The sequence below is a fragment of the Miscanthus floridulus genome, unplaced genomic scaffold (genome assembly GCF_019320115.1).
Source record: "Miscanthus floridulus cultivar M001 unplaced genomic scaffold, ASM1932011v1 fs_130_1_2, whole genome shotgun sequence".
NCBI classification, from domain to species: domain Eukaryota; kingdom Viridiplantae; phylum Streptophyta; class Magnoliopsida; order Poales; family Poaceae; genus Miscanthus; species Miscanthus floridulus.
In genome coordinates, this window is record NW_027096234.1 from 23200 (window position 1) to 48320 (window position 25121).

Consider the following 25121-nt stretch of genomic DNA (forward strand, 5'->3'; position numbering starts at 1 on the left):
GATACGGCCTCAACATACACCAAATATCATGAATATTATTTTTTGAATCACCAAATTCCATTATTTCATGCACCTGCAGTTCAAATTTGAAGTATGCAAAAAAATTCAACGAAACGAAAAAAATTAACGAAATATACCAAAAAAAATCAAAATTGTCCCAAATTTGAACAAGGAGTTTTAAATAATGTGAGAAGGCCTCACAAAAAAATGAGGCAAAAAAAAACAATAAAAAAATTCTTCCCTGAGTGTCTTCCCTGACACTCGACAAAGAGGTCATTTGCCGAGTGCCATGACAGGGCACTCGGGGAAGCCAGCCTCTTTGCCGAGTGCCAGGGTGCGACACTCGGCAAAGCAATTTTTTTAGTTTTAACGGCGTGGGCGGACTGGGCCGTCAAGTAATATTTTTCTTTGCCGAGTGCCGCTCTTCCCCAAGTGTTGCACTCGGGGAAGAGAGCCTTTGTCGAGTACTGCTCTTTACCGAGTGCTAGGCACTCTGCGGCACTCAGCAAAGCCTCTCTTCCCCGAGTGTTATTCTTTTCCGAGTGCAACACTCGGAGAAGGTTGGCTTTACCAAATATTTAATTTTTAACACTCGGGAAAGCCTGCGATATTCGAAGAATTTTGCCTCTCCCGTAGTGTAAGCACTATCGCGAGCGAATTTGCCAGGCGAGTGCGAGGATTCTCCTGCGGGGAAACCTGTTTTTTTATACTCCGCACAATCTCACGCTTTGATGGCTGCACATGCGTCAACAACATGTGCGTGCTGCAAGAAACGACTCCTCATCGTGATCTTGGCGCTTGAAGCTACCGAATATCGATGCTGTTGCTTTCTGTCATCATCTTAGCTGCTGTGTTTCCGGCTAGGATCGGAGTATGTGTGTAATTCGTGTTGGGAGGAACCGAAGGGTGGTGTTCAACTTATTATTATATATACTTTTGGTGACTCGATATATAATATAATAAATAAACGGGGAAAACGTTGGAGGTGCACCATCGCCTGCTACTTATATATTTCAAATTCAAATGTTGCATTCCTTTGACAGGTTTTCTAATTAATTCTTCTTTCTGCCCAAGATATATTTTAACTTTTTTCAAGAACCTAGTCTGCACATTCCCTCGGTTATTATTTCTCACATGGCTCAAATTGGGATATAGCTAGTCTGGTTCGGCATTGAACTCGGCACCTCTCTGGTTCGGCATTAGTCGTTCCCTCTACAAGATGTCTGTGCACTGCTCTTGTCGATCGATATCGGATGTCAAAGTCCTTCATCGTTTACGACCTCACTTGTCATTTGCACGAAGATGTCCAACACCCTGAGCAAGTATAATGCTGATTTCAGCCACTCAACAGAGGATATAGTCTGTGACATATGCAACAACCATATTATGAATGAGTGTAATATATATATATATATATATAATATATATATATATATATATATATATATATATATATATATATATATATATATATATATATATATATATATATATATATATGCAAGAATCATTAGCATTCAAAACTTAAATAGTGAAAATATTTCATACTATAGATGGATCTGGAAACTGCGGAACGACCCTATTTGGCGGTGGCATGAATGGCGCGCAGAGCGCCAAGGTGAAAATCTGGTTCCTGTGGCAGGGGAAGTCCACCGTCATTCATCATACCTAAAAATAACTAAAAAAACTTCCAAATAAAAATAGAACCCCAAATAAATACCATGCGATATATTAGAGAAACATATATAAAATGTGTCATGATACATATGTGCCAAGTAAACTTAAACATTTTACAACCATTTTGCACCCTACTTGTTGGCACATAATTTACTTTAACGATTATTAACTCTCATCGAGAACTAATGTTGCTAACAAAGATCTAGAAATCATTACAATTGTTTAAGGTTACATAGAAATGATGTATAAATAAAAATAAAATCCACCATTACTATTCCTAATTAAAAAAACAACAAATCTCTCTATTTATTTCCGAACCATGAAATGAGCTATATTATTAATAATAAAAGATTAGAGGATGAAGTTGCTAATCTTTAGAAAATAGAATAGATGGAGGATTGAAGATGTTCTCAAGAGAACTTAATCACCCAAGCCGAGAGTAATAATTGAACTGGATGGCTCGAACTTGAGCGAACGTGGAAGAAGAATATATAGGCCCCGTTTGGCACAACTCAGCTTCACCATATAAGTTTTTTTTTTTGCAAAATAGTTTCGTGAGCAACTTTTTTTTTGTTGAAGCTAAGTTGTTTTGGAACAAGTGTTTGGCAAAACAACTCCACCTAATGAAACAATGAATAGAATACTATAATATGGGAGATGAAGCTGGGATAAACTACTTTTTTCAGCTTCATCCCAACTCATATCTTTGTGAGAGGGCGAGAAAAATAGCTTCACCCATAAAATTGTTTGGGATGAGCTGTTGTGAGCTGTACCAAACAGGCCTATAGTGGGGACGGCAGGTGGAGCCGTTCGGGACTAAAGTCATCCTCTAGTCTCGATTGGACCCACCAACCAGAATAAAAAGGGCAGTTGGACCTTTAATCCGGGTTGGTTGCTCCAACCGGCACTAAAGGGCGACCTTTAGTCACGGTGGAGCCATCAATCGGGACTAAAGTCCCCTCATGTAAAACCCCACGGGGTTAGTTATTAGGCTAGAAATTTTAGTTCACGTTGGTGGCTTAAATCGGGACTAATTCTCCTATTAGTTTTGAACCTAGCTCTGACCGAGACTTAAGCAAAAAAACGAAAGATCTGTTCTCTGCTACTGTGACCACTGGGGTGTAGCCATGGCAAGCAATGGGTAGCGACACCTTCTGCCGACGAGCCAGACTGCGGATTAGAGCTCACCATCACGGCATCACGAGTCACGTCCTGTGTTGATGTGTTGGGCACTTGAGCTAATGGGCTGTAAGTTGGGCGATGGTTGGACGCTTGGCCTTCTTACTCGTGTAGCCGTGTAGGTGCAGTCACGAACTGGCGTTTAATCTGTCCGCACTACGGCCGGGCGCCGGCGTCGCTTGCCTGTGCCTCAAAGAGTCACCGGGACAGAGGAGGAAGAGCTAGTGAGGTGGAGGTTCTGGGTTCTCCACACCGACGGACGGTAGGTAGGGCAGCTGCGCCCACCGTGCCGTATGGGGAGCTCCGCCTCTGGCTGCAATGGCGGAGGGCCAAGAGGGAGCAAGCGCCGGAGGCACGTCCGAGAAGGTGGCAGTGGGCAGGTGGCAGTTGGACTCGAAGAAGCCTCTGGAGGCAGCAACACGTGGCAAGAAGCCTCTGGAGGCAGCAATGCGTGTGCGCGTGGGCTGCTGCTGGATAGCCAGGATAGGCATCGAACGACCATGCTGGAGCGGGGACTCTTGTATGAACAGTGCTAGAGTGACTTTGGCTTAGAAATAAAAGATTTGATTTGATATATATAGTAATAATATGACGAGGATATGATATGACATGACGATGATACAGGAGGCTATCACTCTGTTCATTTATTGATTTCAGTAAAACTTATCCAACCGACTAACAGTATTTTTCTCTCACAGCGAATCAGAACCAGCCAGTCCAAACCAACCAACGAAGACGTCGTATAAAAAAAATGCATTGGATCCTTGCATTGGGAGCGCAGCAAAACAAACAAAACAGATTAAGCATATTGGAGTAGGTATATTGTAGTAGACTAGTAGCAGTCAGTCACCGAGAGGGCAGCAAGCAAGCATGGAGAGTGGTGGTGGCAAGAGGAGGGGCAGGGCAGCTGCAGCGGCGGCCATAACAATGCTGCTGCTTCAGCTCCGCCGACGGCCATGGCCGCCCGCACCCTGCATACCTCCCCCGTCCTGCGCTTAAACACCATCGCGAGCGAATTTGCCAAGCCAGTGCGAGGATACTACTGTGGGGAAACCTGTGTTTTAATACCCTGCACAATTTCACGCTTTGATGGCTGCACATGCGTCAACAAACTCTGCGTGCTGTAAGAAACGACTCCTCGTCCTCGTGATGGCAGCTTGTTTCTTGGCGCTTCAAGTTATCAACGCATGCTGTTGCTTTTTGTCTGGTCCGTTTGACTTACTCCGATTTGTTCGATTTCTTTTTCCAATCAGAATAGTATTTTTTTCTTACAACAATTTAGTCAGAGTAGTGTTTTTAGTCAGTTTCAGTCAAAATTCAGCCAACCGAACGGGACCGATCATCTGTGCGTAGCTGCTGTGTTTCCGCCAGGAGTATGTGTGTAATTCGTGTTGGGAGGAACCGGGTGGTTTGGTGATTCGATATATAATAAATAAACAGGGAAAACGTTGGATGTGTACCATCGCGCTTGCTACTTATATATTTCAAAAATGTTGCATCCTTTGACAGGTTTATCGATTAAAATTCTTCTTTCTGCCCAAGATGTATTTTAACTTTCTTTCAGAACCTAATCTGCCCATTCCATCGGTTATTATTTCTCACATGACTCAAATCGGCAACCTTAGCTTTTTAGACACTGGTAGCAGCGCCGATCTTTGGCAGGGCTTCGTCGGCGTGGTTCCTCCGTTGGCGCCGGAGCCCCATAGGCGAAGCCACTTTTCGGGGCTCCGACTCCTCTCATGAAAAGGGCTCCAGCTCCTCCCCCGTGGCTCTAGAAGTGCTTCTCATAGGTGATGCGTTTGGTATGGCTTCGCTGGCTCTGATGCTAGAGCCCGTGGAAAAGTCGGTGCACGAGCCGCACCAAATGAGCTCTAAGCTCATCACTATTGACCTAGTTTGAATCCACAAGATGATATACCACTACCACTCGTTGAGAACACCAGGCACGAAATAATATTCATCCACCACTGTTCTTTCATAGTACTCTCTTCGTTTTTAAATTATAAGACGTTTTGGTTTTTTGCCGCGGCGGATGCCTAGCCGACGCCAGGAGGAGGAGGAGGAGGAGACACCAAGGCGAGGCAACAGAAGGTAAGGAGAGAGATGCAACACCTAATCTACTTTTGAAACATGCAGATGCAACACTTGCAATATACGTCTAAAGATAGATGAAAAATTTGAAACATGCATCTGAAACACTTGCAAAAACACTTGAAACCATTGTAAAAACATACGCAACATACGTCTGAAAAAACAGATGAAACATTGGAAACATAAGCTTGCAGCATACCATGTACAACCATTGCAACATATGCAACATCACCAACTACTTTTGCAACATTCATATAAAACACTTGCAACATACCTCTGGAACATTTGAAACATACATCTGAAACGTATGAAACATATAGAGCTCGATGCCACGGAGTGGCGCGAAGGTCGCCGGTGTGGAGCTCATCGGCGGCACGGACCTCGGCAGTGGCCTCGGATAACTGGATCCTTCCCACGGCGCCATGCTTCGCTAGGCCTCGCCGGCCGCCGCACCTGGCACTCAGCTCCTAGGGTAGACCGGTCCGAGTACTGACCTCTAGCTAGGTCTAGAACGTGAGAATGGACGGGGAAGGATAACAAAGTGGGAGGCGTGAGCCGCTTTGACGCTGGGAGACAGCGCCCGATGACGGGTTGCGGAGGTGGATTGCGATGCGTGGGTGGTGCGGGCGCGCGGGGGGTGGTGGGGGGGCATGGCACGCAGCGTGGACGGGCGGTGTGGGCTGGTCAGGGTTAGTTCGTTCGGACGGACGCCTTGAACTATGCAATACCGCATAGGGCAAAGATTCTTTTTGTTGGTTAGAGTGAATGTTTTATTTCCTTTGTTTTGCACTACTATGGATTCCTTTCCTTTGGAAAAGAATTCAAAATTCCTTCATTCCAAAGGCTACGAAGTGATTCTTTTTCTTTGGAATTTGTTCGTCCAAAATTCTTTTGGAAATTCTTTGATCCAAACAGGTCCTAAATAACGGATTCAATCTGACGTCACAGAGCTCGAAGGTGAGAGTGCAATTTGTTAAACGTGCCGCTTCCGGTGGCTGCTTTTTGGCAGCGACAAAACAGCAAAACGCAACAAACACCTCCGGCGTCACACACACCACATAATTGAGGCAAAATAGAGCTAGCAGTGAACAAGCCGTCACGCAATTTGTTCCCACTCCTTGCTGACCGCACCGGGAGTGCCACTGCTAGCCATCGCCGCTCGCTCCCACGATCAGCGTCGTCGCTTTTTATCTCCAACAAATCTCTCTCCCTCCCTGTCTGCAGTCCGCACCATGGGTTCCGACTTCAAATCGATCCCCTTGCTCGGTACGCCTTAACTAATTCTTCAATTGGATTCCATTTGCTCTCTGGATGCAATTCTCCCTCCAAAGATTCAAGATTCGGGGTATCCGGATCAGATTCTGCTCTGCGCTGACCGCTGAGGCACCCAAATTTCGTTCCCCGCATTTCCACCTCCATCGTTCTGTAAAACCTTCCTCCCATCCTCATCCCCAAGAACCTGAGATGCCCGTTTGGGCTGAATGTTCCATGCGGCGGGGCATCAGGCTTCAGAGTCAGCGGCCCCCGATTCTTGCGCGCCTCCTGCCGCAGCAGTGCTAGTAACTTCTGCAAGCGAAGGGACGCAGCTCCTCTCGCTCGCTTCAGTAGATGCAGCAGCTTCTGTCTTTTGCCCTCTCCCTTTGTGCTTCCAGCTCTCGATTTTATAACGAGTGTGTTTGTTCGTTCCTATCATTGCCAGATATCAGCCCGCTTGTCGAAAAGATTGATGATCCAAGCATGGCCAACGACAAGGATTTGCTGCAGGTTGTCCGGTTGCTGGACGATGCTTGCAAAAAGGCCGGATTCTTCTATGTGGTAATCACTCGTTAACTCTCTGATAACAGCAAACCTGCTTGAAAAGCTAACCACAGAAGCCGGTTGGGGACCTGGGGTAGGTTACTTTTCACTAACGATGAAGATGTATTTCAACATTGAAACGAAGACCGGAAACAGTGACTCATCAACTTTGTGATAGTAAACAGCCCAGTTTGATTTTTTTTTAAAACATCAGTTTGAAAATTTTTAGCAAATCATATCAGCAAAGCATGCTTATGTAGACTGTTTGATATCAAACGTGGATATTTACCATTAACCATGTATGTGCTGGATTACTTCAGTAGGATCTTGTAAAGTACCGATGTCATACCATACCCTGTCTTGCGTAGGTGCATATGTACAGTTGGCTTTTCTTGCGTAGGTGCATATGTACAGTTGGCTTTTCTTTTTGTTCAGTGAAAAAAGCTGAATCTTTAAACAATCTGTTATTGTAAAAGCTAACCCAGGAAAATGCTGCATGTATGATGTTAACAGAAAGGCCATGGTATTGACGAGTCGCTGATGAGGGAAGTCAGGAATGTGACCCACAAATTCTTTCAGCTTCCTTATGAGGAAAAATTAAAAATTAAGATGACACCTCAGAGTGGATATAGGTGTGGTTGCTTAAACATGTCCTGTTACTTTCTGGCTCTATGTTTGGTCTTTGGGAAATTTCTGACTATTTATTTTCAGAGGGTATCAAAGATTAGGGGAGAATATTACCAAGGGTAAGCCTGATATGCATGAAGCAATCGATGTAAGTTTACTTTGTGTCTTTGTTTCCATGTCGTGCTTTGAGCTGTTCAGAGCTAATCCCTGAGAACAAATATGGCAGTGCTATACTCCTATTAGACCTGGCAAATATGGAGATCTCGCTAAACCAATGGAAGGATCTAACTTATGGTATGTATGTTTCCAAATTCCAACTTCATCTCTGTTCTCAAGGTACATCTTCAAGCACTGCAAATGTCTGCATCTCTTGAAAAGTGTGTTCAAGTCTAGCTTGTTCATATGGATTAAAAATTGAAAAGGGGAAGATATCAAATAGGTTTATACTTACCCCTTTTTTTGTGTAAACATACCAATGTATGATGAACTAAGTGCAAACATGTCTTACCATGCAACTTAGTAAGCATTGACACACTACCTTCCATCTGTCAAGCAGATTTTCTTCACCATTCGTCAGATGGAGTAGTACTGAAAAACAATAGTTGTATCAAATATCAATAGATGATTTTCTTGTGCTATAAGCGGCTACTAAATTCATGTCGCTCTTATAGTCTAAAAAGATATGTTGTTTGTACTGAAGGAACTGATCACTTGCCTTTCATACAGGCCAGAATACCCATCAAATTTTGAAGTACTGCTAGAAAACTATATCAACTTATGTAGAGGTCCACTTCTCAGCCTACTCTAAACATTCATCTTTGTTCATCGCCAATAGTGTTCATTATGTCATCTTTACAGATATTTCAAGAAAGATAATGCGAGGTATAGCCTTGGCTTTGGGAGGGGCGATTGATGCTTTTGAAGGGGATACAGCTGGAGATCCTTTCTGGGTGTTAAGGTTGATTGGTTATCCAGTAGATATTCCAGAAGAGCAGTGCACTGATACTGGCTGGTAATCAGTAAATGCCAGCAATTGCTATTTTGCAGCTTGTCCTGGCAATTATGTTTACTTGCTCTCACTCCTTTTCTTTTGTGTTCCATGCATTATATGACAAATCCAGTGGAGCTCATACAGATTATGGTTAGTACGTCTCTCCAAAGAATTTTTATTGAGAAAAAAAAATTCCATATGCGAAACTGTGGACGATGATAACTTCTGATCAGTATAGGCTACTGTTATCCCATTAACACAATACCATGGCTGTGTTGCCTACTTGCCTCATAAGGAAGCCACATGTTTTCTCGATATTTGTTACTATATCCAAAGATTGGTGGAGGCTATTTTCAAAATCTTGAGATCATTTTCCTCATTTGGTTAAAAATGCAGGACTTCTAACACTGGTTAACCAGGATGATGACATATGTGCCCTTGAGGTATTTGTTTCTTCAATCTCATGCATATCTGTAATTTATTCATCACATCACATGTTACTCTTTATGCCTCCTTTTCTCTTGACCAGTTCTTAAACTGTGTCCAGTTTCTTCTGTTCTGCTAATACGTGGACAGAATTAGTACCCAAGATGATAGCTTGATTTGATAATCTATCTTGAGATGCTCTATACTTTTCACAGTGCTCTGCATCTTCAAGTTTGCTTTGTGCATCCGATCTTCACATTCCAGGAATTAGATCTTTACTGGCTGAAACCTGCAAAAAACTGTGTAAATTATTTGGTGATCTATCAGGTGCAAAATCGCGCTGGTGAGTGGATATATGCAACGCCAATACCCGGAACCTTTGTTTGTAACATTGGTGACATGCTGAAGGTTTTTTCTTTACTTGCTTCTTTGCACGTTAGCTTGCAAATCTGATTGTTTCACAACATCAGGCTCTTATAATCCTTCTGGGTTCAGGTTTGGACAAATGGAATATATCAGCCCACACTTCACAGAGTTGTCAACAATTCCCCTCGTTACCGTGTATCTGTTGCGTTCTTCTATGAGGTACGCGCACGCTCTGTCTCTCACACACAAGCGTGCATTCAGAACTTCATATCAACTTAGTTACTGTCGTACTCATTTTTTCCCCTGAAACCAATGGTGCAGTCAAACTTTGATGCTGCAATAGAGCCTGTTGAGTTCTGCCGAGAGAAAACCGGCGGTGCTGCCAAGTACGAAAAGGTTGTGTACGGAGAGCATTTGGTTCAGAAAGTATTGACGAACTTTGTCATGTAAATTTTCTGGGTGCAGATGTGGAGGAATAAATCTGTATTGCAAACGGCACATTATATTTCATCTGTAAGCATGTTTCTTTATAATATACTTATTGGAGCAGATTAAGGCTCTGTTTGGATTCCATCTTCTAAAGTTTAGTTGACTAAAATTAAGAGCTAAACTTTAGACAACTTTAGTTTACTTTTGTGGTCTAATGAACTAAAGCCCTTTTTGTGAGGTTCATTGAACTTTAGACACAACTTTAGACCACATGTTTGGAGCCTCACAAAGAGTTAAAATGATCTAAAGTTTAGTGACCATGGAATCCTAACAATGCCTTGTCCAGCCGTATCTTGTTGTGTAGTGCTGTCAGACGATGATACCTACAAGCTACAGGACTAAAGCATGCCGTCTCTGAAATCTAACCTTAACATGAGTTGCAGGCATGCAGTACCGATGATATCAGAAGGAAATGGGGGAAGATTTCTTCTTGCTGCTGCACGGAATTATCAACAAGCATTAGGCGCCTGGACATGATACAAGCTAGTACATGACTAAAGCATGCCGTCTCTGAGATCTGACCTTGGCATGAGTTGGAGACTTGCGATGCCGATGATATCAGAAGGAAATGGGGCAAGATTTCTTCTCGCTGCTGCACGGAATTATCAACAAGCCCGTCTCTCAAATCTGAATTTAGGCATCAGCCGCCTGGACATGATACAAGTCCGTCTCTGAAATCCGAATTTAGCATCAGGCGCGAAATTGTCTCCATTTCTTCGCCAAACCATCTGCTGATGGAAGGCTCCGGTAAAATCTGCTGAGCCTGAGTGGCGTCGCATATCCTATCCCATGATCCGCAAGTGTCTCGTTCAATCGATTATTGTTAGCTAGCCTTGCCTTGTTCCGACTGATGATTATCGGGTTCAGTTTGAGCACGAATAAAAATCATTCAGATTCATGAGAGGCTGAGACTGATGCCTGTTGTTGCTAATACCACTAGCTGGCTGCAGCTTTCGTGAGAGACTGAAGTGAGAATCCAAGGTTCATCCAGTGTTCAGTGTTCTCCCTCCTGTAGGATGAAACCTGAAGTTGTTGCATGACCTTATAGCTAATGGCTTTGTTTCAGGTATTGTGCCAAGTGTGACTAAGCTCTTACACCTGGACACTAAATTGTTCACGAAATACGTCTTGATAATGCACTAATTTGAACCTGTATATATGTGTTAATATATTTTTTTATGAGAACTCGTTAAAGTTGCGAATTAAGTATTCTCTAATTAGTTTGGAATTGGGAAAGAAGAGGCACGTAAAGGTAAAGTAGACGTGAGAATAAGAACGGCAGGGAGAAGAAATGGAAGCCGATGTGTGCAGTGCTGCTACCAAAACCGTTTCCGAGCCAACAAGTGGCCAGCCCTCTCTCTCCCTGCATGTGGGCCCCTGTCGAGCTAGCAGTCGATGAGTCACGTGATGGATCGGAGACTCCGAATCCGAGCTGTGATCGACTCCGCCGCCTGCCGGTCGCCGGTCGGGCATTATATAAGCAATCGACTAAGAGATAGAGGAGCCAATCGAGGCAAAAGCTCACGCGCATCGTCGGCGTCGAGCATGCGGTCGGCGAGGGTGGCGTGCGCTCCGCCGTCTGCCGCAGCAGCTGGCACGGACGACGCGCCGACGTCCTGACGACGACGACGTCCGCGCGGGAGGATCATCACATGATGGCGCTGTTGTGCAACGACGAGCGGGCGGGCGATGAGCCGGCGCCGCTTGCACCGGCTCCGACTCCGGCTCGAGCGAAGGGCGGCGCGCCGCTCCCGGAGCCTACGCCGGCGGGGTCGGGGCTGTGCGTCAGCGATGCCTGTTGTAACTTCTGGACGGGCGTTGGAAGCGTATAGTTGTTGTTTTTTTTTAAGAGTTAAATGCACCAGAGATCCATTAATTTATGATGAAGTTTCAGTTGAGTCCATCAACTTCCAAAGTGGCTTTTTTGGGTCCATAAACTTTTAAAATGATTCACTGCAGTCCATACCTATTTATTTAACCTTAAATTCAAAACACATTTGCAGAAAACCCCTCCCCACACGCATGCAGGTGCATGCATGGCTCCGGCGCTGGCCTGGGCTCGAGCGCGTGCAACTCGTGCGGGTCGTACTCGAGCACGGGCTTGCCGGCGAGGTTGGGCTCGCCGAGGCCGAGCGTGAAGGTGCAGCCCTGCATCTGGCCGCCGAGGCCGTCGACGTGCTGAAGCTCATGTCGTCGACGTTCCTGATCGTGCTGTGCCAGACCGTCGACCTACGCCACCTGGAGGAGAACCTGAAGAGCGCCGTGAAGAGCTGCGTGATGACGGTGGCCAAGAAGACCCTGAGCACTAGCGCCACGGAGGGCCTCCACAGCGCGCAGTTCTGCGAGAAGGACCTGCTCACGGCGATCGACCGCGAGGCGGTGTTCGCGTACGCGGACGACCCCTGTAGCGCCAACTACCCGCTGATGCAGAAGATGCGGTCGGTGCTGGTCGAGCACGCTGCTGGTGTTGCCGGCGTGCACGCAGCTCTTCACGGCGCTCTCGGTTGTTGCCGAAGTACCAGTTGAGGGTGTAGTTTGCAAACCGAACCGAATAATCCCAAAGTCATGTAAACAAACTTGTAGATCGCTTCTAGCTCTACAATTTTTGTTACTACACCTTTCACTGGATCGGGCTAGTTTGATAGTTTGAGGGAGCCGAAGATTGAGTTTCAGCTTGTATATTTGAGGTGGTATTGATCAGTTCATTCAGTTCATTCAGTTCGCACCATCACCGCGTCAGGCGACCTGGTCCCGCTCTCCTACATCGCGGGACTCGTCACCGGCCGGGCCAACTCCACGGCGGTGGCACCCGACGGCAGGAAGGTGGACGCCGCGGAGGCTTTCAAGATTGCTGGCATCCAGCACGGCTTCTTCGAGCTGCAGCCCAAGGAAGGGCTCGCCATGGTGAACGGCACGGCCGTCGGCTCTGGGCTGGCGTCGATCGTGCTCTTCGAGGCGAACGTCCTCGCCGTCCTCGCCGAGGTCATGTCCGCCGTGTTCTGCGAGGTGATGAACGGCAAGCCCAAGTACACCGACCACCTGACCCACAAGCTGAAGCACCACCCGGGGCAGATCGAGTCCGCGGCCATCATGGAGCACATCCTGGACGTTGCAGCATACCGCTCCCGAGATGGGTTGTGGAGGAGATGGACAAGGACCAGGACCTAGCCTACACTGACCGGAGCGGCCGCCGAAACTACGATCGTGGAGGTCCAGGTCGGCATGGGCCCCGCCGGCGAGCTGCGCTACCCGTCCTACCCGGAGAGCAACGCAACCTGGTCCTTCCCTGGCATCGGCGAGTTCCAGTGCTATGACAGGGTACAGCATGCGTGCTCGTTCGTTTTTTTGTACCCCTCTCAGAGCTTGTAACTGACCTGCTGCGATATCCATGTGCATTCATGAAGTACATGTTGAGTAGCTTGAAGGCGGCTGCCGAGGCCGTGGGCAAGCCGAAGTGGGGCAACGCGGGTCCTAGCGACTCCGGCGGCTACAAGGACTGGCCGGAGGACACGGGCTTCTTCCGTCGTGAGGGCGGGTGGAGCACGGAGTACGGGCAGTTCTTCATGAGCTGGTACTCGAGGATGCTGCTGGAGCACGGCAAGCGCATCCTGTCGGCGGCGACGGGCGTGTTCACGGGGTCCCCCGGCGTGAAGATCTCGGTGAAGGTGGCCGGGATCCACTGGCACTACGGCACCCGGTCCCACGCGGCGGAGCTGACGGCGGGGTACTACAACACCCGGCAGCACGACGGGTACGCGCCCATTGCGCGCATGCTGGCGCGCCACGGCGCCGTGCTCAACGTCACGTGCGTCGAGATGCGGGACCACGAGCAGCCGCAGGACGCGCAGTGCCGCCCCAAGGCGCTGGTGCAGCAGGTGGCCGCCGCGGCGCGGGAGGCCGGTGTCTGTCTGGCCGGGGAGAACGCGCTGCCACGCTACGACGAGATGGCGCACGACCAGGTGGTGGCCACGGCCGCCGACAGGGCTGCCGAGGACCGCATGGTGGCGTTCACGTACCTGCGCATGGGGCCCGATCTGTTCCAGCCCGACAACTGGCGCCGCTTCGCCGCCTTCGTCAAGCGCATGTCCTAGCCGGGCGCACGGGAGGCGTGCCAGGAGCAGGTGGAGCGCGAGGCCGAGGGCGTCGCGCACGCCACCCAGCCGCTCGTGCACGAGGCCGCCGTCGCGCTCACCGATTGATGTGCAGGTGGCCGGCGTTCCCACCCACTGCCGAGATGGTCGTACGTGGAGGAAGGCACGAGCAAGTAAAGCACTAAACCCGGCCACGCATGCACTGCGTGCGTGTGGGAAGGGGTTTTCTACAAATGTGTTTTGAATTTAAGGTTAAATAAATAGGTATGGACTGCAGTGAACCATTTTAAAAGTTTATGGACCTAAAAAGCCACTTTGGAAGTTGATGGACTCAACTGAAACTTCCTCATAAGTTAATGGATCTCTGGTGCATTTAACTCTTTTTTTAAACTCTGAAAAGCTACTAATGGGCCCTGGAAGAACATCCTGCATTGTCGTTCATGAATGCCCTAGGGGAGTAGGGGATTTTCTGTTTCAAATAAAAAATCAAAAGAAGGGGAGTAAAGAGAAAATCAGTCTATGAGAGACATTGGTTTAAAAACTTTCTTGATAAACCTTTTAGTGCAATAGTCAAGAACAATTTAATGGCAAACAAAATCTGACCATAGTCAAATTCACTACCGGACACCCTCTCTTAGCCGAGTGCCTGCGGCACTCGGCAAAGCCCGAAATACGCTCGGCAAAGGGCACTCGGCAAAAAATTAATCGGCAAAGAAGCCTTTGCTGAGTGCCGGAAAAGCACTCGGCAAAGATTTACACTCGGCAAAATGAAAATGCGAAAAAACCCCAAAAATAATAGCAATTTTTTTTTCGGGGGAGGCCGCCATCGGCCAGCGCCCGTCCGTCTCCATCGAAGTCGCCGCATTTTTTGCGCAAAATTCACGGCTAACGCGGCCGGCGGGATTCAAACTCATGACCTCTCCCTCGTGTGTCTGTTGCTCTACCACTGCACTACACTGTCACTTGTGTCTAGATTCCGTTATCTATCCTCATATATTATACTAAATCGAGAGTAAATTGCTTGTTTGAGGCCCTAAACGAATTCAAATCAAAAAGTGGTCAACTACAAAGTTTCATAACTTTTCGAGATCTACAATTTTCATTTAGAAAGTTTTTCCATCCGAGGTCGTTTGAAAAATTCGAATTTCAAATTTGAGAGATTCAAACGTAGTTTTGCATGATAAGATGATTTCAAATAAAAAAGTTGTCAACTACATAGTTTCATAACTTTTGGAGATCTACAATTTTCATTTAGGAAGTTTTTCCATCTGAGGTCTGTCGATGTTTGACCACCGATAGCCTGCCACGGGGGTACTCGGGGCAGTATGTTCGGGCTTCAGCGTATGCAGAACTCGACGGTTAATGCAAGAGACAGTCGATTTATCCTGGTTCAGGCCCTCGATCGTGGATCGAGTAATGGCCCTACGTCCAGCCGGCGTTAGCCTTTGCGTTGGATTGATCGTTAAGTGTTGTGTTGTGTATAATTGTTCTCTTGAACTGACCACCGATAGCCTGCCACGGGGGTACCCGGGGCAGTATGTTCGGGCTTCAGCGTATGCAGAACTCGACGGTTAACGCAAGAGACAGTCGATTTATCCTGGTTCAGGCCCTCGATCGTGGATCGAGTAATGGTCCTACGTCTAGCCGGCATTAGCCTTTGCGTTGGATTGATCATTAAGTGTTGTGTTGTGTATAATTGTTCTCTTGAACTCCCGATTCAAGGAGCCCTGCCCTCCTTTATATAGTCAGGAGGCCAGAGTCCTAGTCGGTTTACAATGAGAGTTCCTAGTAGGATTACAGGATAATACTACTACTAAGATTACAGGGGAAGAATCCTAGTCAGGCTAGTTCTTCTCCCTTCCTTGCGGGGTATCCCATGGGTCCCGCACCGACAAGCCCCCGAGCACTTCATGGTTGAGTTCTGAAAGCCTCGTCTTGTTCCTTCAAGTCTTGTCGAGCAGGAAAAAGCGTCGTCCGAGTGCTTTCTTGAGCGAAACCGTGTAGCGCTTCGTGAGATCTTTGCGTGGTGTGTACCCTTTTGAAGAAAAAAGTAGCCCTATTTGGATGTAGCCCCCGAGCCTCTTGCTGTTTGGCACAAGGAGCTTGAGGGTCTCTTCCTGATTCTTCGTTGAAAGGTTCCCCGGCTTCCTTGTTGAAAAGAGCTCTGATTTAGCTGTGTTCGGGATCTTTTTATCTTGTGGCCTTGAAGTCATCTGTTTTGAAGAAGTGTTCTGAGTGACGTGCGCTTTTTTGAAGAAAAAAGTGCACTCACTGAGTGTAGCCCCCGAGCCTCTTGCTATTTGGAACAAAAAATTGGAGGGTCTTGAATCTGAGTTGTTCTACAGAACTGTATACCTCTCCTTTTGCAACCCCCGAGCATATATCCGGGTTGTTTTGTTCAGGAAGAACTCGGATGCAGAGCCTTGGCGTATTCTCTGGTAGTCTGCTGTTGTCAGATGTAGTTTTATGGTGGTGGTTGAGTGTAAATGCCTTCTGTTCATGGGTTATACTGTGTTGGTATATTCTTCCGAATATGCTCGTCTTCGAGTACTGTTCCCTCTCGCCTGAGTCTTCCATTATTGAGCCCTATCTTTTCACTGTGTCCTTTGTTAGGCTTATTTCATTGATACTCCTAGTCCATGTGCACCGCTCCTTCGATCTATAAATACCCTCCCGAAGTGCTTGTTTTTATTCATTGAACATTCTATCGAAACCTTCGTGGTCATGAACATGGTAGTTTGCGAAGTAGAGCAGCCCCCGGGCGTGTTTTGTGGTTCCTGTGTGTCTTTTCGTAGCTGGAGGAAGTCTTGTGATAGGGATTAGAGGTAGGCTAATCCCACATCAGCATTGTACCGGGATGTACATGGCGGTAGTTGGAGGAAGTCTTGTGATGTGGGCTTTGTTCCTTCATCTGGTAGTTCTGGGTTGATCCTCGTCGCCTGTCCTGAGACTGTCCGGTGCAGATCAACACCATATCCAGCATCACATCGGTCTTGGGTAGACAGATGCCTGCTAGCCTTCTCTGATCCATGTTGTCCCATCGTGCTGCTGATTTCCGCCTTGGGTGCACTACGTCCGTCCTTTGAAGAAAACAGTGTAGCCGATGGCGGTTTGTCCTTTCGAGTAGCAATTTGGGACACGTAGTCGTTCTAGAGCCTAGCCGTGTCCGGGTTCCTCTTTGCTACTTTGTTTTTCATGGTACCGAGTTCGTTGGGTCTTGTAAGGTTTGTAATCTTCTATTTTTGAAGTCGCTTGTAATGGAAAGAATCTTGTCTTCTGAGTTGTCATTTATTTTTCTACTGTAGTCCTGGTTGTTCATGAGATTCCCGAGTTCTTTCCGTAAGGACCGAGTTCTTATGTTCCTTGTAAGGTAGCCATTCTTTTCTTCATGGTTGACGGGTTGTTTTTGTAGTAATCTGATAACCCCATCGTAGTGCTGGATAAGTCTAAAATCTGCCAGTTGAATTGTACCGTTGTGTGGATTTGTGCCCTCTGTCATTTTAGCTGCGCCAGTAAATGGACCGTTGCGTTCTCACACGGTGCTTTAACGGGCCTGGTGGGCCATTTTTATCGCTGTAAAATCTATTTAAAGACCCTTCATCTTCTTTTTCTTTACTGCCCTTCTCTTGCCTTGAAAACCCTAGCTCTCAGAAATCCGCCGTCGCCATTGCCGCCGCCGTCTTAGCGCCGCCGTCCAAACTTTCTCTTCCCCTAGTTGCTTTTTTTGCCTCCGTTAGTACATGGGTAAGAAGAAAACCGCAAGCAAGTCCCAGTCTAACTTCGTGGATGAGGAATCATCACTTTCTTTGATCGAGAACCAAGAGTTTGTGGCTATGAGGGCTGCCCAGAAGGTTTGGCCGGCTCCGACAACAACCGAAGAGCAGCTTCGCGAGCTTGTTAGCGACGGCTTGATCCAAAGCAAGGATTTTGCTGAATGGAGAGCTCTAGGCGAGCATTGGGTCCCTGCTCCCGGCCCTAGTGAGATCGTCCTCTTTGTCTCTTTTGTCCATGCTGGACTCTGCCTTCCCACTTCTGCCTTCCTCCATCGATTCCTTAATTATTTTGGGGTTACTTTGAACCATCTTACCCCCAATGCTGTCCTCCATCTTTCTGTCTTTGTTCATCTTTGCGAAACCTTTCTTGGAATTCCTCCTTCTCTTTCCCTCTTCCGTTTCTTCTTTTGTCTGAAACCACAACCCCGCTGTGATGACACTTCTGTTCTTGGTGGGTGTGGGATTTAGTTCCGTCAGGGTCTCAAAATTAAATTTTTTGATTATGACTTAGTTGACTCTGTGAAGGATTGGCGTTCTAAGTGGTTTTATTCCGCCAACATGATTCCTCCTTTTTCCGTTCATTCTTCTTCTGGTCCCACGGTTAACGATTGATGGGAAAAGAAACTCTTGACGGATTATGGGAACCAGGCGATCAAGCCGCTTGTTGAGAGGATAAGTACTCTAAAACAACAAGGTTTGACCGGCCTTGGTATTATTTCCAGTTTTCTTCGCCGTCGAGTCCAACCTCTTAAGGAGCAAGAAAACTTTGGTTTTGAGTACTCCGGGACAGAGGATCCTTCTCGTATGGTCCCTGCCCTTGAGTTGACCGACGAGGAGGTGCTCGAGCGTCTTCGGAAGATGCTGAAAGGGGTGAACATCGTTCCTTATGCTGTTGTTGAGTATTGCGCTAAGAACCCTCCTCCTGCTATGAGTTGTTTTTCTTTATTCGAGTACTTTTTGGATTTCCTTTGTGGTCTCCACCTTTGTTTAATCTTTCTCATCTGGTTGTTTTACTCTTCTTTGTAGGAATTGGGGCGCAACTTTGTTGACCCAATCCCCCTTGATGCCCTCCCTACCATGGTGAATACTGGGGAGGATCTTGCTGGGGCTTCTGTAATTAGTAAGTTCTAAATCACCACATTGTTTCCTGGAGTTTCTTCCGGAGTTGTTGATGTATATGAAGAATATGTTCCTCGTCTAGTCCCCCGAGGTCCTCGTAGCGTCTCGAAGAGGGGGCGAATGGATGGTTCTTCATCTGGTCTACCTGCTTCCAAGAAGTCTCGCAAGCCAAGTACTCGTCCAGGTACTCCAGTTGTAGCTAGCATGCTCTTAGGTGAGCATATTAATACTCTCTATCCCTTTGTTTTCTTGTTTTTATCTTGAACCGAGTGCTTTTTTTCTTTTTTCAGTGGGTGCCCTGGTGGCCTTAGATGAGACCGAGGAGGAAGAGGATGATGAAGTACCCCTTATCATGCGGCGGTGAGTTGTTTTCATATTCTCCCATCGTTGAAATCCTCCTCTTTGTCTTGATCTTTTTGTAGTAATCGAACATCGGGTTCTTCTGAGGCTCCTGCGCCGGTTTCTTCTGTAGCTCCGGTGTTGAGGTCTTCGGTAGCTCTGGTACCGAGTTCTTCCGGGGCTTCGGTACCGGCTTCTTCTGGGGCTCCGGTACCTGCTATACCGCTCCTGCCACCAAGTGGCGGGGATGTTTTTGCCGCCGTGGTCCCCCCTACGAGGTCCTCGTTCTGTTTTGCAAAGAAGGTGGCTGGGTGAGTTGATTCTAGCTTCGTCTCTTTGCTTCTGTTCTTCTCTTCTCTAGTTCTCATTGGCGATTTCTTTTATCAACTTTCAGGCCTTCGTCTTCTCTCGTTTCTCCATCGACTTCTTCTTAGCCCTCCGTTGTGCCACCGAGTACTGAGCCTCAGGACTCGCAGCATACTGTTGGTGAAGTGGCTGTGGGGGCGACGAAGCTTTCTAGCGATGGTGCCGCTGCAGACTTGGTTGCCCTGGAGGTGACCGTGGCCATTGCTGCGGGTCCTTCTGAGGATTTGGCCTTGGCTTCCCGGGAGGTCGCTCTGGTCGTGCCTTCTTTGCCTCGGCTAGCCTCTCCTTCTCCTTCTCTTGCCTCCGGTGGTTCGTCTTTTGCTGACGATGTGGTGCAGCAGTTTGATGCCACTCATCGACTATCGGAATTAACTGCTGCCTAGGGAAGCTTATCGACCCTTGCGACTTCTTTTGGAGAAAAGCTCCAGGTAAGTTTTTTCGCCGTTCCTTCTTTGGATGTTTGCTTTTCTTCTATCCTTATGCTTTGTTTTTCTTTGTCTCTTTTTGCTCAGTCATTCTCTCATGATCATACCGGCTTCTTTTTCTCGTTTGAAAATGAGAAAAAGTTGTCTTCCAAAGTGAGCGCCCTGAAAGCTGATCTTGACATCCTCCGGGCCGAGATGGAGGCTGAGCGTCAAATGCATTGGGAGGAGGAAAAATCTCTTCGTGCCCGGGTTGTTGAGACCGAGAAGCAGAGGGATGCTGCTTTCTAGGAGGCTCAAAAGAATTTAGAGGCCGTGAAGAACTTGGAGGTCGTGAAGAAGTGCAACGGTATTGCGAGTTCTTTTTGTTTCCTTCTGCATTCAAATCCTCCTTTCTACTGACTTGTTGTTTGTTGTCTTGTCCAGCTCTCCAGGTTGAAAAGTAGAAGCTCTCGGAGGGCGTTGAAGAAATGAAGACTCTTGTTCGTACAAGTCACAACAAGGCTGAGGAGATAATTACTCATGCTGAGGAGGAACTTGCGCTTGCTAAGTTGATTAGGCGTGGAGCTGATAGAGATCTTGTGCAGACCCAAAGAACTATTGAAGACTTATCTAGTAAGTTGGCGACGGCTACTGAAAACTGGAAAGCTTTGTGGAAATCCTTTCGTTCAGTAGCTGACGTTCTCCGAACTCCAGCGGATGATGGGCAATCTTGGGCCCAGTTGATTCCTCGAATTTCGACTCGTTTCCAAGAGTTTGTGAAGAGGTGAGCTCAACTATGTACCAATAATGTCCTGGCCAAGGTCCGGGTTCTTGCTCTAGCGGCTCCTTTGTCCAAGATAGCAGAGGAAGCTGATAGTCAAGAATACATTGATGCCGTTGAGAGGATGGAGCCTAAAGTTGAAGACTTAGCTAGTAGAATAGTAGATAATCTTAACATTGTTCTCCCTTCTCCTGATGATGAGGCTTGATGTATTTGACCTTTATGCCCGTGCTTTGTAATATGACATTATGCTTCTTTTGAATGAAGATTTTTGTTGATGTCTTCTCTGCCTAGATGTCTTGTTTATTCCTTGGATGATTTGTCCAATTGGTCAGAGTTACTTGACTTGCCGAGTACTTTGTCTTGCTTTCGTCTTTGCCTTATAAACAACTCTACGAGCTATCTTGACAAACTTTCTTGATTTGTCGAGTACCGTGTAAACAACTCGTCATATATTGTGTTAACAACCTTTCTTGATCTATCGAGTGCTTGTCTGATTTGTCGAGTACTTTTCTGTCCCATGTAAACAACTCGTTATATATATAGATCTTTGTGTTGACAACCTTTCTTGATCTGTCAAGTGCTTGTTTGGCCTTCTTTTGTGCCATGTAAACAACTCGTTATATGTAGATCTTTGTGCTCTTGGGTATCTCTAGTATAGCCCCCGAGCCTCTTGCTATTTGGAACAAGTAGCTGGAGGGTCTTGTCTTGAAATTGCTCTGGTCTATGCTCAGGCTTAGTTTCAGTTGTTTTGCTTTTTGTTTCGGGTGTTAGCTTGTTAGCTACCCTCATCGGCGAGCTCAAGCATCTTTTCAGCTATTTTGCTCTCGGCTGGGATGCTCAGGCGTCTTCTCAGCCATTTTGCTTTTTATTTTGGGTTTTAGCTTATTAGCTACCCTCATCGGCGGGCACAAGCGTCTTTTCAGCTATTTTGCTCTCGGCCGGGATGCTCAGGCGTCTTTTCAGCCATTTTGCATTTTATTTCGGGTGTTAGCTTATTAGCTACCCTCATCGGCGGGCTCAAGCGTCTTTTCAGCTATTTTGCTCTCGGCCGGGATGCTCAGGCATCTTTTCAGCCATTTTGCTTTTTATTTTGGGTGTTAGCTTGTTAGCTACCCTCATCGGTGGGCTCAAGCGTCTTTTCAGCTATTTTTCTCTCGGCCGGGATGCTCCGGCGTCTTTTCAGCCATTTTGCATTTTATTTTGGGTGTTAGCTTATTAGCTACCCTCATCGGCGGGCTCAAGCGTCTTTTTAGCTATTTTGCTCTCGGCTGGGATGCTCAAGCGTCTTTTCAGCCATTTTGCATTTAAGAAACAACTCGGAGAAAGCAATGATGAGACATATGTTTATCGAAAAAGAATCATCTTTATTGATCATGAATACTGATGTGTCACAATGATACATATGTTTTTGGTGAGCGCTATCTTTGTTGATCATGAACGTTGATCTCTTGCGTCTTGTATACATATTTTCCCTTGAGTTGTTTTCATGCATAGAATCTTCGTAGCTGACTGATGTGCCATTTATTGTTGACTTCTTTTCCGTCTTCAGTTATGAGCTTGTATGCGCCTGGTCCGATGACTTTTGTGATGATAAAAGGACCTTCCCATGGACTGAGTAGTTTGTGGCGTCCATTGGTTTTTTGTATTCTTCTTAGTACTAGGTCTCCGACTTGTAGTGATCGAGACTGTGTATTTTTGTTGTAGTGGCGCCTTAGTCCTTGGAGGTATCTTGCTGATTGCAGGGTAGCATTTACTCTGACTTCTTCTGTACTGTCGAGTTCTAATCTTCGTGTGTGTTCTGCTTCTCCTTCGTCGTATTGCTCTATCCTTGGTGACGCCTAGATCAAGTCTGCGGGTAGTACGGCTTCTGATCCATACACCAGGAAGAAAGGTGAGTATCCGGTGGCTCTACTTATTTGAGTTCGTAGCCCCCATACGACCTTGGGTAATTCTTTAATCCATTTTGATCCATAGTCTACTAGTTCTTCATACAGTCTTGGTTTCAATCCAGCTAGTATGAGTCCATTAGCCCATTCTACCTGTCCGTTGGCTTCTGGATGTGCGACTGATGCGTAATCTATGCGGAAACCACAATCCTGAGCCCAACTTTGGAATTCTATGGCCGTGAAGGGAGAACCCAAATCTGTGATGATTCGATTGGGTATGCCGAAGCAATGCATAATGTCTTGGATGAACTCGACTGCTTTGGCTACGCTGTATTTTGCTAGTGGTTTGAATTCAATCCATTTGGTGAACTTGTCGATTGCCACGAAGATGTACTCGAATCCGCCTTTTGCTTTCTTGAGAGGTCCTACTTGATCCAGCCCCCAGCAGGAGAAGGGCCAAGCAGGTGGTATGCAGATGAGGTTGTGGGCTGGCACATGAGCTTGTCTTGCGAACATCTGACAACTTTTGCATCTTCTGATGAGTTCTTCTGTGTCTTTCAAAGCGGTTGGCTAGTAGAAACCAGTGCGAAATGCTTTGCCGACTAGTGTTCTTGAAGCAGCGTGATTTCCACAGCAACCTAAGTGTATTTCGTCTAGGATTTATTTGCCTTCTTCAAATGAGACGCATTTTAGGAGTACTCCTGATGACGCGGCTCTTCTATATAGCTTGTCTCCTACTAGGACGTAATTCTTGCTTCTGCAAACAACTCGGGTAGATTCCTGTTTTTCTGCTGGTAACCTATTCTCTTTGATGTAATCAATAAAGACCTGGGTCCATGAAGTGGTGATTACCAAGATCTTGTTGTCTTTGGCTGAGATTTTAGGGGTTATCTCACCGGTTTGTTTGATAGAGGGAGCTGATAGCTCCTCTATGAATACACCGGGTGGGGCCTTCGCCCTGTCTGATCCAAGCTTGGCGAGGATGTCTGCCGCAATATTAGAATCCCGCAGGACATGTAGAATTTCTAATCCTTGGAAATGTTTTTCAAGTTTTTGGATTTCAGCACAGTAAGCACCCATGTTTTCTTTGGTGCAATCCCAATCTTTGTTGACTTGGTTGATGACTACTGCCGAATCGCCGTATATGAGTAATCGCTTGATTCCGAGGGTAATTGCCACTCGTAGCCCATGGATGAGAGCTTCGTATTCTGCTTCATTGTTGGTAGCTTGCCATAATATCTGGAGGACATACTTGAGTTGTTTTCTGTCCGAAGAAATTAGGAGGACGCCTGCACCGGCTCTGCCTAGCTTGAGTGATCCATCAAAGTACATCTTCCAATGATCAAGGATGGTGCTTGACACGGGTTATTGAATTTATGTCCATTCAGCAACAAAATCAGCAAGGGCTTGGGATTAATTGCTTTCCGTGGGGTGAAATCGATGTTGAGAGCACCGAGTTCAACTGCCCACTTGGAAATGCGCCCTGTTGTGTCTTTGTTGTGTAAGATGTCTCCTAGTGGAAAATCTATCACCACGGTAATCTTGTGGCTTTCAAAATAGTGGCGAAGCTTGCGTGAAGTGATTAGTAGGGCGTAGAGTAGTTTTTGCACATGCGAGTACTGGATTTTTGATTCCGACAGCACTTCGCTGATGTAGTATACTGGCCGTTGTACCTTATATATGCGACCTTCTTCTTCTCTTTCTACTACTATTGCGGTGCTGACTACAGTAGAAGTTGCCGCAATGTATAGCATCATGTCTTCGTCTTTCTTTGGAGGTGTTAGGACTAGTGAGGATGTGAGGTATTCCTTAAGTTTCTTGAAAGCTTCATTGGCTTCTTCTGTCCACTCGAACTTGTCTGTCTTCTTTAGCAATTTAAAGAAAGGTAACTCTTTTTCGCCCAGTCTTGACATGAAATGATTTAGTGCCGCCATGCAGCCTGTTATCTTCTGCATGTTTTTGATACTTCGGGGAGGGCCCATCTCTGTTATGGCTCGAATTTGCTTGGCGCTTGTTTCAATTCCGCGATGACTGACCAAGAATCTGAGTAGTTGTCTTGAAGGAACTCCGAATACACACTTGTTTGGGTTCAATTTCCACCTCCATCTTTTTAGATTCTCGAAGGTTTGTTTTAAGTCTTCAATCAGTGCATCCAGATTCTTTGTTTTTACAACCACGTCATCCATGTATGCTTCTATGTTTTCGCCGATCTAATCTCCAAGGCATGTTTGGATAGCTCTTTGGTAAGTGGCTCCAGCATTCTTGAGTCCAAACGACATGGTCTTGTAGCAGTAGGCGCCGAACGGAGTGATGAAAGATGTCTTGCTTTGGTCCTATTCTTTTAATGCGATCTGGTGATATCCGGAATAGCAGTCCAGAAAGGATAATAGGGCAGATCCTGCCATTGAATCAACTATCTGATCAATGCATGGTAGCCCGAACGGATCTTTCGGGCAGTGTTTGTTGAGATCTGTGTAGTCGACACACATGCGCCATTCGTTTGTATTCTTTTTTTGTACTAGAACTGGGTTTGCTAGCCAATCTAGATGAAGGATTTCTCTGATGAATTCGGCTACCATTAGTTTTGTAATTTCCTTTTTAATTGCTGCCTTCTTGTTAGGAGAGAATCATTGTAGTCGTTGTTTCACAGGCTTGGAGCCTTCATTGATATCAATTCTGTGCTTAGCCAACTCTCTTGGGACCCCTGGCATGTCGG

General features: G+C 46.5%; 2 protein-coding genes across 3 annotated transcripts; both read left to right on the plus strand.

Moving 5' to 3' along the window:
- Positions 1-6013: 6013 nt before the first annotated feature.
- Positions 6014-10602, plus strand: LOC136530434 (2-oxoglutarate-dependent dioxygenase 33-like). 2 transcript variants are annotated; one of them, XR_010777775.1, is made up of 13 exons: positions 6014-6213; positions 6647-6762; positions 7258-7376; positions 7456-7519; positions 7598-7665; positions 8098-8156; positions 8230-8383; positions 8493-8512; positions 8759-8805; positions 9116-9196; positions 9284-9373; positions 9476-9667; positions 10027-10602. XR_010777775.1 is itself a non-coding variant. In XM_066523177.1 (12 exons), exons 1-12 carry the CDS (start codon positions 6180-6182, stop codon positions 9602-9604), a joined length of 981 nt encoding a protein of 326 aa, XP_066379274.1. In that variant the 5' UTR covers positions 6014-6179; the 3' UTR covers positions 9605-9722. The 2 variants fall into 2 exon arrangements, 1 of the variants encoding a protein (XP_066379274.1); XM_066523177.1 differs by lacking the exon at positions 10027-10602 and having other exon boundaries at positions 9476-9722.
- Positions 10603-12865: 2263 nt separating this feature from the next.
- Positions 12866-13734, plus strand: LOC136530437 (beta-amylase 2, chloroplastic-like). The gene is made up of 2 exons (XM_066523179.1): positions 12866-12961; positions 13048-13734. Exons 1-2 carry the CDS (start codon positions 12866-12868, stop codon positions 13732-13734), a joined length of 783 nt encoding a protein of 260 aa, XP_066379276.1.
- Positions 13735-25121: the final 11387 nt, after the last annotated feature.